Below are 13,634 nucleotides of genomic sequence, written 5' to 3' on the forward strand. Positions count from 1 at the left end.
TACAGATACAAGTTTTCGTTATTTACCTCATTATAATAATGGTGCCACTTTGGATTTTTTTTTTGTAAAAAATTTCTTCCTCATGTCCAGCCTGAATCTCCCCTCCTTCAGTTTAAAACCATTACCCCTTGTCTTATCACAACAGGCCCTTCTAAGAAGTCTGTTCCCATCTTTCTCATAGGCCCCTTTCAAGTATTGAAAGGCCACAATAAGGTCTCCCCGAAGTCCCCTCTTTTCCAGGCTGAACAACCCCAACTCTCTCATTCTGTCCTCACAGGACAGGTTGTTCTACCCCCCTGACCATTTCTATGTCTCCTCTGGCCCTTCTCTAACAGGTACATGTCTGTCCTGTACTGAGAGCTCCAGAGCTGGGCTCAGCACTGCAGGTGGGGTCTCACCAGAGCAGAACAGAGGGGCAGAACCACCTCCCTGACCTGCTGGCCACACTCCTGTTGATGCAGCCCAGGACATGACTGACCTTCTGGGTTGCAAGTGCACACTGCCAGGTCATGTCCAATCTTCCATCCACCAGCACCCCCTAGCCCTTCTCTGCGGGGCTGCTCTGTAACATCCTCCTTGTTCTGGGGAAGCCGCTGCCAAGCAGCTTCTAAGACAGGGCTCCAAAGACACCTGTGTCTAGGGACATGTGCCATCCAAGGCTCTCCCTGCACACTGACACGGCCATTCCTCCAGACCACTCAGCACCCTCCCCTCACAGCTGCTCCACACTTACATCTGGAATATTGTGTCCAGTTCTGGGCCTCTCAGTTCCAGAAGGACAGGGAACTGCTGGAGAGTCCAGCACAGGGCAATGAAGATGATGAAAGGAATGGAACATCTCCCTTATGAGGAAAGGCTGAGGGAGCTGGGTGTCTAACTTGGAGGAGACTGAGGGGTGACCTCATTAATGTTTACAAATATATAAAGGGTGAGTGTCACAAGAATGGAGCCAGGCTCTTCCTGATGACAACCAATGATAGGACAAGGGGCAGTGGGTATAAACTGGAACACAGGAGGTTCCACTTAAATGTGAGAAGAAACTTCTCAGTGAGGGTGACAGAGCCTGAAACAGGCTGCCCAGGGGGGTTGTGGAGTCTCCTTCTCTGCAGACATTCAAAACCCGCCTGGACACCTTCCTGTGTAACCTCATCTGGGTGTTCCTGCTCCGACAGGGGGATTGGACTGGATGATCTTTTGAGGTCCCTTCCAATCCCTGACATTCTGTGATTCCTGTCCCGTCCCGCCGGACACGAGTCGGGGGCCGCTACAGCGCGTGCGTACGTGCGGGCTCCGCACCTGCGCACTGCGGGTGCCGGCGGAGCCGGGTGACGATGTGCGCATGCGCGGGAGGCAGTGGCGGGAGCCGGCGGGCGGACGGAGGGGGCGTGGGACACTGGTGAGCGGCCGGGCCGGGCCGGGCGGAGCGGAGCGGAGCGGAGCGGGGGGGCTGGCTCGGCTCCGACCGGGAAAGGGGCGACCGGTTTCCGGTACTTGGAACAGGAGGGGAATGAGATGAAGGGGCAATCCTGCTCCTGTTGCGTTCCGGTTGCGCGTCGGTGGGGGACCGCGCGGGAGTGAGGGGCTGGGGCCTCAGCGGAGTGGGTGAAGGAGCCGTCCGCTGGGTCGGCGTTCCCCTCAGCGGGGCCCAGCCGTGTCCGTGTGGGGGGAGAGTGCTCGTGCGGCCTAGGGGAAGCAGAAAGGTGTGAGTCTTTTCAGTTCTCTCAGCTTTTCTGATAAAATATAGAAAGACATGCTGAGTTCGGGTATTTTAGGACCGGTAAACTGAGACAAGTCCTAAATCATCAAATCCAGCCATGAAATCGAACTTGTGCTTTTGGTATCCTTACCTGGACTCAGCTGGAAAATAAGTGTTTATTGCCGCTCCTAATCTGGCTGGAGTCACTTGTACAACCTCTGTCCGAGCTTCACCGGCCAGGAGCATCGTGAGTTCAGGCTCTGGCTGATGCGAGTCTTTGTGCCAGCATTGCCATTTAGACTAAATTAAATGTCCCATGAACTTGTTCTTTAAACAGCCTTTCTCGTGTGAACTCTAGGTTGGGATCCTGTTGAAGATTAAAGACACCTACATAGTAGAGATGTAGGTTTTCATCCAGTGGTTTAGATGTGTTTAGTATAAGTTGGCATGGGCTAAGGTGTTTGAGAAGCAAAAAGGGCTGGCAGGATCAATGTGATCCACAGGTGATTGATGCTTTTCTGGAGTGCAGTTGGGCAGAAGGGTGGAGAAGCTGAAGTACCTTATGCCTGTAGGTACATTCAGGGCACTTAGTCAAGCCCTGTTCTTGTGTAGTCATTACAGCGAAAGAGCTGTCCTTTTCTTAAATACACAAGCTTTTCACCCTTTTCTAAAACTCTTTCCGTCCCTGTTTGTTCTCTGTTTGAGAGGCTACTGTCTACTTTTTTTTCCTTTTCATTCTTGTTATTTATTCCTAGCTGATTTTTGGAGAACAACCTTAATCAAGACCCTCAGTCTTCCTTGATGAGCTGTTGTCTAAAAGGCAGACTGTAATTAATATTACAGATATATCTAACTGGTTTAGGCTTCTACTGTTTTTAGGGGTATTTCCAGTCTTCACCACCAGCTGAATTTTCTTCATATGCCTCTGCTGCTTTTAAGCTGGGGTAAGCATTCCTGTTAACATGTGAAGAGCTATTATTTTGTCATCCTCATCCTTCTTTATGCCGTGCCTTTTCTGTGTTACTTGTAAATCCTAGTTTATTTGTTGTCCAGGGAGGTGATGGTCTATGACTAGTATATTTTCCTCATTTTATTCCCTTGCTACTTTTAAATGTATGTAAAACCAGAACTATATATGTATTTCTCCAGTTAGTTAAACTATTACAATTCTTTGCTATGTTGATTTATTCATACCCTGTATGGATTTCCCTTTTTATTTGATTTTTTGATTCTGTCTGTTGTGAAATTGCCTGTATAATGTCTTACATAGTAATTTTGATCTTGATGATGTATCGTAAGTCTACTATAGTTATACCATTATCCTGAGACAGAATATCTGTTTAGATTTCATGTAAATTCCTGTTCATTTTCCTTCGTTAGATATGCAACACCGAATTATAATTAAACCATTTTATTTTCCAGATCACTTTATTTCTTCTCTCTGTACTTCAAATGGGACATGTGTGTTTAGGTAACTAACTACAGGAACATCAAAATGCCTAATCTTGAACATCCAGCGTACCCAGCAGCTACTCTGCTTCACTTGGAAAGTTTGGTGCCTTGCCGAGAATCCCAAGTGTCCATGTTGCTGTCAATATTTGGAGAGGTAATGCTTTGTGTCTTTTATGCTTGAATAGAATGAAGATATTCCACTGTCACAGGGGGAAGAGTAGAAATTTAAGGGCGTTTTTATGATTTTTTTTTTTTAGTTACCCATCTTTAACTTTAGCATTTTGCAGATAGATTCTAATAAGTTTGGAAGTTGAAAGCTGTTTTGTAGTTCGATGGACCCGAACAAGCTTACAGCTATTTGTGCCTTTCTGTCTCTGAAACCTGATTTCTCCATGACTCTCTTCCATGTTTGCCAGTTAGTACGAGGGAGTAAGACTGTCTTCTTCCCTGGTCTAAAGTTCCAGGGTATTTTTTTTTGTCACTGGTAGTGTAGAAATTATGTTTTGACTTGTTAATGTAATATCTGCATGCCTGAATTCTAAGCACGTGAAACTGGTTTGATTCTTAATAGTTCTGTTGCTGCCCATAACATTTGGAAATCACTGGCTTGGTAGTTGATTGTGTTACTACTTGGCAAAGCTATGATAAAAAGCAATGGAAATTTTTATCAGCACACTTAAAAGCAGTTCATACATCCATTTACATGCAGTTAACAAAATGGAAATTAGTGTCTGTTTCTAGTTCTGCGTTTAATTATAGATAATAATAATTGCATCAAATTACAACATTTAAGTTTTATATATTTATTACAAGCACAGTGACAACAAGTCTTCTTAAAAAAAATAGATACTTAAATTGTTGTTAAATATGCAGGTTGGAGAATTGGCATATCATGCACGAGAGTGCCTTTATCTTGGATTCATTGAACATCATTTTTTTCATAAAAAATGTTTGTCAAATTTATTTTTGTATTCCTTTTTGTAAATCAGTGTACAAGATTCATAGAAATGAGAAAAACACAAAAGAAAATACCTGTTTAGAATAAAGCAAAAAAGTAAGTTAATTATTTTCCTTGCATCTTAAAAAAATAAATTAAATCTACGGCATCCGTACCATTAAGTAAATAGAGGTATTATATCAAATATTGCCTTGTGAGAAAAGAGCGAGCATTTAATTATTTTCTGTTTGCTAATGGAAAGAAAAGAAGTTTGTAGTGTTTGTAGGAGTTGGGACAATGTAAAGCTTGCAATTTACGCTTGCCAAGATTTTGTTTCAGTTAATTAACTAATTTGAATTAACAGCCTACTGCTTTTCCCTCCTGGGTTGTGATTATTTTTTGTTTCTTTGTTTTTGTTAGTTTGTTTTGTTTTTCCCATGAAAAATGTATCCTCATGTTATAGCAGTTTCACTTTATGGCGGCTTTATGTGATACTTGATTCTTAGAACTTATCCTCCGGGCATTTAAGTGAAGATGAAACATAAACCTTGATCACATTGATTCCATAATCATTGGCATATTTTGTATTTACTGTCTCAATTTAAGAGAGAGCTTTACTTTTGGAGGGAAACTTCATTGATAAATCTATTATCTGTTGAATGAAAAGAAAGAAGAAGTGAAACAGCAACATTTTTTTTTCCCTAGCGTCAGCAGTTTAGTTTTCCCTCCATCTTTATCTATGGACATACATCTAGTGGAAAGACCTATGTGATGCAGACTCTTCTAAATACCTTACAGGTAAGAATACTCACAATGGATATTGAACTTAGAATTTATTTGTAACAGAATTCTCCCTGAAACTAGCTTCTACTTTCTCAAAATGGTTTGTTTCCTCAGCCACTTCTGCCTTCATGATTCTTTTGCTCTACTTACTGTGTGGTGAACACATTGGTCTTCTCACTAGTGCACTTAGGATAAAATGAAGACATACATTCTCAGGTACAATATAAATCGTAATAACTTTTCTAAGAAAGTTAAAAAACAAAAAAGGAGCCAGATTTTGTTCAGCTCTCTAAAAGGGACTTAACTTGAAATAGCTGCAGTGACAAGGAAGTACTTGTATGATGATTCCCATTCAATCTGAGAGTCAATTATACTGTATCTTTTTTTTTTAGTCTTCTTGTAGTTCGGCTTTAAACTAATTTCATTTGTGCATGAAAAGAATGAGAGAGTAAATGAAGAACAGTGAGAAGAGTTTGCAGTAGTGGAATTTTGTTTTATTTGTTTTGTGTTAACAAACTCAGTTCTGTTCAGTTGGAGATGTATGGTCTGTTTAAATGTCAGCCTAAGAGCTTAAACTTAGTAAAGTTGTTAAAAGCATTTAAAGCAAACATACAAGCTATATGTGTTTACTGAAAAAAAAATAAAGTCTGAAATGGTGAAAATCACTAGCTGAATACCAGGCAACTGCTATTTGTCCTCATACCAATATTTTTTTTTTTTGCAGACTTGGGATTTATTAATTGGTACATATTTGGTTAGTTCCAATCAACCATCTTGTAGAAGCAGGAAAATCTGTCTTTCATTCCATCCCTGAACGAGTTATTATTTTGCTTAATGAGTTGACTTCAAATGGGAAAAAAAGTGTATTGATAGCCATTTTTAGTATTATGTTTTCAGAACCTGTTTGAAAATATAAATTTAGTGTACTTCAATTTATTTGAGATCCTCCAAACAGCTTGATAGGCATCATAAGTTAAAAACCCCAAGAAACAAGGTGCTAGGACCGTATGTTATTTCTCAGCTTTGCCATCTAACATAAACTTCTTGTGTATTCCTGCTCTTAGAAAATAATGTAGAAGTAAGACACAAGTAGGTCCAGGAGGACTGAAAGATGGATGTTGGAATATGTGAAGTGGAAACTACTAAGAATTCATTGTACAGTTTTGAGTTTGGAGCCTTACGTTCCTAGGGAGCTGGGAGTGCAAACTCTCTCCCCCTTAACTGTTATGGAAAAAACCTACTTTAGTACTGTCCACTGGGAGATGACTTATATCCTTGATGATTAATACTGGAGCTGCTATATGTTACTAACCTGAAGTAGGAACTTTGTCAGGAATGCATCTATTTCAATTGCAAGGACTGCAGGCAGAGAAACCTACTCTTTAAGCATCATGTGAGAATTTGAACTACATAGAAGTAGGGGGTAATTGTGGCTGAATGTATGTTTTTTACAAAGAGGGTTGTTAAGTAATAGGGTTTTGCCACTTTCGTGACCCTTCTTTTTCTGTTAGCAAATGTGTATATTCATGCTAGTTTTACTCCTTGTAATTTTTCCTAAAGCAGGTTTTAGAAGTCCTCATAAGTTTAAGGGTGTCATCGCAGAAATTTCCATGTAAGCCTGTTGATGCCTCTGTTTTTGTCAGTCACATACTTCAGGGATTTAAATCCAATGACAGGTGCCTACTTCACACTTAAACCATACATTTCCACTTTGTTCTCATAGCCCTGATACTTTAGGCATGTCCACATTGTGTGGTTATCATATATCTGCAGGACTGGGTTTTATGCAAAACACAGTGATCTTGTCCCTTTCATTAAAAAATCTGCGGAGGGAGGAAGATGGAAGACAGTGGTCATGATCCTTTTTCACTCAGTAGCCTTTTGTGCAATGCTCCTAGCACTGTGCTACCCACGTGTGACATATCCAAAGATGTGGCCAGACCCGGGGAAGGGTTAGGATTTAAGCAACAACTCTTTCTACAGAACTTGCTTTTGCCAAGTATAGGTGTTTCCTACATAATGTAATGCTGTGAATCACATCTGAGGCACCCAGCTTTCCTTCTGCTATGGAGGTGCAGCTCTTCGAATAGGTACTTTTGGAGATGTAGTCCCTTCCTTTTAATAGTGTTCCAAATCATAAGAAAACTTCTTATTACACACTGTGTGAGTGAATTGCCAGCATATACCCACACTTTCCCACATCTGCTGAATCATATGCCATGTATTGTATTTTAAGTAGGAAGGCTGGAATGAAGTACTTAGATTATTTTTTTTTTTTTTGTTATACACACATACATTTCTGTATCAGAAGTTTAATTTTGCAAGTAATGCATATGTATTCCAATGACTAATGTTTTCCAGAGGTTTTAATGTTCAGTGTAAAAAAAAAAAAGAGCATATGCCTTACCAGAGAGTATGGAGCTATGCAAATAATCTATTTCTTAAAAATAGAGTTGCTAGAAAATTGCTTTTTTGACATATGTATTTTTTGCATACTGGTACTATTTTGTAGTTTATAGTGTCAGTTATTTATAGACAAATAACCTTAACTTTTCAACATTACTAAATTGGTGCTGAAAAGTACATTTTATGGATTGCCATAAAATGTACCTTTTACTCTTTTTTTTTTTTTTTTTCATGTTCTCTTTACTCTGAAAAGATCTGCTTTTCTAAAAATGTTCTGCACAGGCAGGCTGATTACACGTGTCTGATACAGAAGGATTACACTTTCTCATTTGTATGCAGGGAATGCCAAAAGCATTCAGAGTAATTTTGGGCAGTGTGCTCCTAGATTACTTTCTTTGTAATATAAGTTTGAGAAGTTCATGTTATCCAGACGCTGTAATTGGTAATGGACTATTTGATGATACTCTAATGTGTTACAATTGTCTGGCTTTTCTTTGATCTAAATGCTATTTAGCTTTCTTTTTCTGTGTTGCTCACATTTTTAAAACATAATTAGAAGATACGCTGTATGTTTTCTATCAGGATTTATCAGATCCCCCTTCACTTTGTGGTATGTAATATTTTGACTAGGTACATAAGTAATTGCTCTTTTTTGGCAAGGTTTTTTCAGTTTATACTCTGTATTCTGTTGGCAGGGTGTGGTTTCTTTCATTGCCTCATCTGAAGAGATAAAGGGTTTTGGAGTATTTACACTGAAAAAGCCAAATAGAGTTGTATCTTTTTTTATCCTCTTCAGCTTCCTCATGTGTTTGTGAACTGTGTGGAATACTTTACTTCACGACTTCTTTTAGAAGAAATTCTCATCCAGTTGCAAAGCTGTTCCTCTGAGACAGAACAGACTTCTCGTGTGCCCTGTGATAATTTCAATGACTTTGTACGTCTGTTTAAACAAGCTGTTGCGAGTCAAGAGCTTCAAGATCAAACATTGTACATTGTAAGTAATCTAATGTTGGAATTCCAGTTTTGGTTCGGTAAGATGGTGCGAGTAGTTCTTATCAATAATTTATATGTGAAATGTGTGCTTATACATCGGTTTTAACAAAATTTCCCTGTGGTCCTAATTCAGAATCCGGTATTGGCATCCTTCAAGAATACCATAAGAACAAAATTTAGAGGAATTTCACGAAAAACTTTAAATAGTAAAATTGTACTTTCAGATTAATATTTGAATTAAAAACTGTTCTACATCAGTAAAGAATGCTTCATGTGTTATACAAAAATGAGTATCACTCAAAAAATTAGAAAGTTCTTGAACAATGGTAATAGAAAGCAAACCCTTAAATACCTAGAAAGGTTCAGCTGTATCACATAAATAGTTACTGAATCAGAAAAATTAAGTATTAAATTAGTATTTCAGTTCTGTTCTGCATGGGAACAGACAGGAATGGAGGAAATAAATTTGTGTATATTCACCTGTGTCATCTGGATTTATTGTAGAGTGGTTCAAATTGAGACTGATGGAAGACCAGCATGCTGGTAACATGACCTGTCAATACTAATTTATTTAATTTGTTTTCATTAGTAAATAGTGTAATATTTCAGCCCAATTAACTCATAGCAATTTAAGATAAATGTTTACTCTCAAGGAAAGGATTCTGAATGATGCTCTTAACCCAAGCATGGGTGCTGAATGCTTGTGATTACTTGTGAAAAATGAATATATTCATTCTAGCTACCCAAAAAATTTGAACTGATATAACTTGTAGTTTTTTATACATTTACAATATTTAGCTTTTCATAGAAGTTACAAGCTGCTGTTTTTAATGTAAGTCAGCAGACGGCTCTAAAATGTCTAGTTTTTTTAAAAAAAGCGGAATGGTGACACATCTATATTCAAAATCAGATAAGGTGTGGGTTTAATAGGCCTGTGGGTAGGATGTTTCTTTGAACCACTGGACATATTCCACAAGCCAGGATCAAAGTATATTTTCTCTGCTGTAAGTAGAAACTGTGTTTTGTTTCTTACTTAGCTAAAAGTAAGATCTACTTAGGTGAAGACCTTAAAGCTTTGTGTTTGGTAGCTGAATGTCACTGGGTCCAATAAGCAGTACTTCATTAGTAAAAATATGTAGCTCTTTTTGGTCAGTAATGTAAAGCAGTTGTCATCCCTGAAGTCATTTATTACATGAACCAAGTGCAGATGTCAATATAAAATCATGTTATATTGTAGTTTTAAATAAATTCCCAAGAAGCATGAGCTATTATCGCGGAGATGCTGCTCTTTCATTTTTTTTTTCCTGTACAGTGTGATTTTGAAATACCGTTTTCATAAAAAGTTCCTTGGTTGCCCACATAACATTCTTTTTCTTGCTGTGGGGAACAGAAGTGATAGATGTCTTGACGTTTTGGTGCAGGTAGGAAGCATAAAAGGATAGAAAAATACAATTTTCTCAGGAACTATAGTTTCTACAGCAGTAATTCAAAAGAAGTAATGAACCTCAGAATTTTGATTTATATTGTGAGTAGTAAATAAAACAAAAAGAAATATATTTATCTTCTCTTTTTTCATTCCTATAAATATTTTAAGTGTACTGGGAATACAGGTTTTTTTTTTCCCCAAGGACAGCTGTGAATGTTTTCCTGCTCAGTTTTTTTTTTTTTTCTCTAGGCTCCAAAATATGTTAGTTGTTTAGATAAAGTGTTTCCTATTTATTCCTATTTAAGCTGTACATTTACTACGTATGTATTAGTACTATGCCAGGTTTGTATACAATACAATAAATCCTGTAAGTTTGTAGGCTGCAAACTATGGCAAGAAAAATTTCTCTCAAAATTCAGTTGTGTGAATTCCAGATGATAGCTAACTTTTTGAAAATATCGGCTCTTATTTCCAAAAAATAATTGAGTAGTGGGAAAAGTTAGCTCTCCTAAAGTAAGCATGTTGATATAGTGCTGTAGCACTACACATGTTTTCTTCATATAAGAATTTTGGACAAAATTTGAGGTTTCAGTGGTTGTTAATGATATCATGGCTTTGTCAGTGATATTCTTGGCTGGTATACTTATGTTTTAATTCTTACTGCCTTAAGGCATGAGAATGTTGCTTGTCTGGCAATGGTATCTGTTTTTAGATGATGGAGCTGCTTGAGGTCCCTGGGAGCACACCTGAAGCAATAATCTCTCCCATCTTGCTTGTTTAGGGGGACTTGATGCTTAAGTGGTTTCTGCTGTCTAACAACAATTGATTAAATGAGTTTCCAGCAGCTAAGAATTAATTTGAAGTCCATGTTAAAATGGAAGTTGACATTATCGGTATGATAAGATCATTGTTTTGTTAAAAGGTACTGGATAGAGCAGAGCAGCTGAGGGAAATGGAAGCGAACATCCTGCCAGCGTTTCTTAGGCTTCAAGAGCTGGTAAGTGTCTGGAAAAAAAAACAACATATGTTTCCTGCATAGTGAAAGTAACTGAAAATGATATCTCTACATCTCAGCTCACAGATCAAGATGAGTGATTCTTTAGGTGAGAAAAGTTGCAGAGTTGATCTCCCCTTCCTCCCTTTCCCCTCCCCCAAATAATTACCTGGCAATGACCAAAACTAGAAACCAAACCAGAATTTAAACATTGGGAGGCTTTTCTTACACTGTTATTTTAAAATTCTGTTTAATTCTGTTTAATAGTTTTACAATATCTGATCTGTCATAGATTCTTTTGAGGCTGGTGTCAGATACATAGCTGTCTTTTCTAGAATATTTTTGGTTTTAAGAAGAATGTTAAATTTTTCTGCTCTTCATTTAAAGTTTTGTAATAATCACAGACAAAAAATCTCAGGCAGACTACAATTTATAAGGAGAAGCTTCAACACAGCTCCTATTGCCCTGCTACAGATAAGTAAATAAAACCCCTTTTGGAGTTTGTCAGATGTTTGTGTGGGACATCAGAGTCTGCTTCTGCGTCAGCTGCTGATTGAGAGAGCTCAACCACATGAAGTGAATTCAGCATCGGAAGTGTGAATGTACAGCTTGGGAAATGTTTGTCTTCCTCGGGTTTCATCTATGTGAAATTTCACACCATTGTGTGGTGGCCAGTTTGAGAATGGTCAGTAGATCACCAGCTATTTAACTGTGGCGGGAGCTGCGCAGCTCAGCAGCTGCGAAGGTGCTTTATGATCACAGTATGTTTGGGATTGGAAGGGACCTCGAAAGATCATCTACTCCAATCCCTCTACTGGAGCAGGAATGCCTAGGTGAGGTCGGACTGGAATGTATCCAGGCGGGCTTTGAATGTCTCCAGGGAGGGAGACTCCACAACCTCCCTGGGCAGCCTGTTCCAGTGCTCGAAGGAGGACCTCTCTCGATCTACTGACCACCCCCCTTGTAACACACCCGAGGATGCCATTGACCTTCCTGGCCACAAGGGCACAGTGCTGGCTCATGGTCATCCTGCTGACCACCAGGACCTCCAGGTCCCTTTCCCCTGCACTGCTCTCTAATATGTAATTTCCCAACCTATACTGGAACCTGGGGTTGTTCCTGCCCAGATGCAGGACTCTACACTTTCACTTGTTAAATTCCATCAGGTTATCCCCCGCCCAACTCTCCAGCCTGTCCAGGTCCCGCTGGATGGCAGCACAGCCTTCTGGCGTGTCAGCCACTCCTCCCAGCTTAGTGTCATCAGCAAACTTGCTGATGGTACACTCAATTCCCTCGTCCAAATCGTTAATGAATATATTGAATAATATTGGCCCCAGTACTGACCCCTGAGGCACTCCACTAGATACTGGCCTCCAACTGGACTCTGCACCATTGACCACCGCTCTCTGGCTTCTTTCTTTAAGCCAGTTTGCAACCCACCTCACTACTCTATTGTCTAGACCACACCTCCTCAACTTAGCTGTGAGGATGCTGTGAGGGACTGTGTCAAAGGCTTTACTGAAGTCAAGGTAGACCACATCCACCGCTCTGCCATCATCCATCCACCTTGTTACATTCTCATAAAAGGCTATGAGGTTGGTCAAGCATGACTTACCCTTGGTAAAGCCATGCTGACTGCCCCTAATGACCCTCTTATCCCTGATATGCCTTGAGATGACACCAAGGATAAGCTGTTCCATTACTTTCCCAGGGACAGAGGTGAGGCTGACCGGTCTATAATTACCTGGGTCCTCCTTCTTGCCCTTTTTGAAGACTGGAGTGACATTTGCTTTCCTCCAGTCCTCAGGCACCTGTTTCCCAAGACTTGGCAAAAATGATGGAGAGCGGTCTAGCAATGACTTCAGCCAGCTCCCTCAGCACCCGCGGATGCATCCCAGCTGGACCCATGGATTTATGGATGTCCGGACTATTTAATTGCTCCCTAACCCAGTCCTCATTGACTGAAGCAAACTCCTCCATTGACCTGGCTTCATCCGGGGCCTTAGGGGTACAGGGCTCCCCAGAACAGCCTCCAGCAGAGTAGACAGAGACAAAGAAGACATTCAGCAATTCTGCCTTCTCTGTGTCTTCCGCCACCAGGGCACCCACCTCATTCATCAGTGGGCCTACATTGCCTCTGGTATTAGTTTTATCTGCTATGTATTTGAAAAAGTTCTTTTTGCTGTCCATGACCCCTCTCGACAGCTGTAATTCTAAGGAGGCCTTGGCTATCCTAGCTGCCTTCCTACATCCTCTAACAGCAGCCTTATATTCCTCCCAAGTGGCCAGCCCCTGCTTCCATGACCTGTAAACTCTCCTTTTCTGCTTGGGCATACCCAACAGACTCCTATTCAACGACACAGGCCTCCTGACTCCCTTCCTCGACTTCCTACGTGTGGGGATGCTCTGATCCTGAGCATGGAAGAAGCAATCTCTGAATGCAATCCAGCTCTCTTGGGCCCCTTTTCCTTCAAGCAGTCTTGCCCATGGGATTTCCCCCAGCAATTGCTTGAAAAGGCCGAAGTTAGCCCTGCTAAAGTCCAGGGTTGCAATTCTACTTGCTATTCTGTTCCCGCCACACAAGATGCTGAACTCCACCATCTTGTGGTCACTGCAATCCAGGCAGCCCTCAACCTTTACTGCTTCGACCAGACCCTCTTTGTTAGTGAGGATGAGATCCAGCAGTGCACCTCTCCTGGTCGGCTCCTCCACCATCTGCATGAGGAAGTTATCATCAATGCACTGGAGGAACCTCCTGGACTGTGGCTGGCTGGCTGAATGGTCCTTCCAGCAAACATCAGGGAAGTTAAAATCACCCACAACAACCAGGGCCTGTGACTGTGAGGCCACTCTCAGCTGTGCATAGAAGGCCTCATCAACTTCCTCAGCCTGATCTGGTGGCCTATAATAGACACCTACAACCGTATCACCCCTGCCAGCCTGTCCC

At 40.6% G+C, this 13,634-nt stretch overlaps 1 protein-coding gene across 7 annotated transcripts in view; it reads left to right on the plus strand.

Annotated features, from left to right (window-relative positions):
- Positions 1-1,314: 1,314 nt before the first annotated feature.
- ORC5 (origin recognition complex subunit 5) overlaps positions 1,315-13,634 on the plus strand; it is a 76,441-nt gene continuing 64,121 nt past the window's right edge. The window contains exons 1-6 of one of the 7 annotated variants that reach the window (XM_065862715.2): positions 1,427-1,487; positions 2,576-2,640; positions 3,119-3,302; positions 4,791-4,883; positions 8,071-8,268; positions 10,616-10,690. In XM_065862715.2, coding sequence (XP_065718787.2) covers positions 3,192-3,302; positions 4,791-4,883; positions 8,071-8,268; positions 10,616-10,690 — 477 coding nt within the window. In that variant the 5' untranslated portion in view covers positions 1,427-1,487; positions 2,576-2,640; positions 3,119-3,191. The other 6 variants (XM_071803444.1, XM_065862716.2, XM_065862722.2 and 3 more) reach the window with 6 other exon arrangements.

The sequence above is a fragment of the Patagioenas fasciata genome, chromosome 1 (genome assembly GCF_037038585.1).
Source record: "Patagioenas fasciata isolate bPatFas1 chromosome 1, bPatFas1.hap1, whole genome shotgun sequence".
In the NCBI taxonomy this organism is placed as follows: domain Eukaryota; kingdom Metazoa; phylum Chordata; class Aves; order Columbiformes; family Columbidae; genus Patagioenas; species Patagioenas fasciata.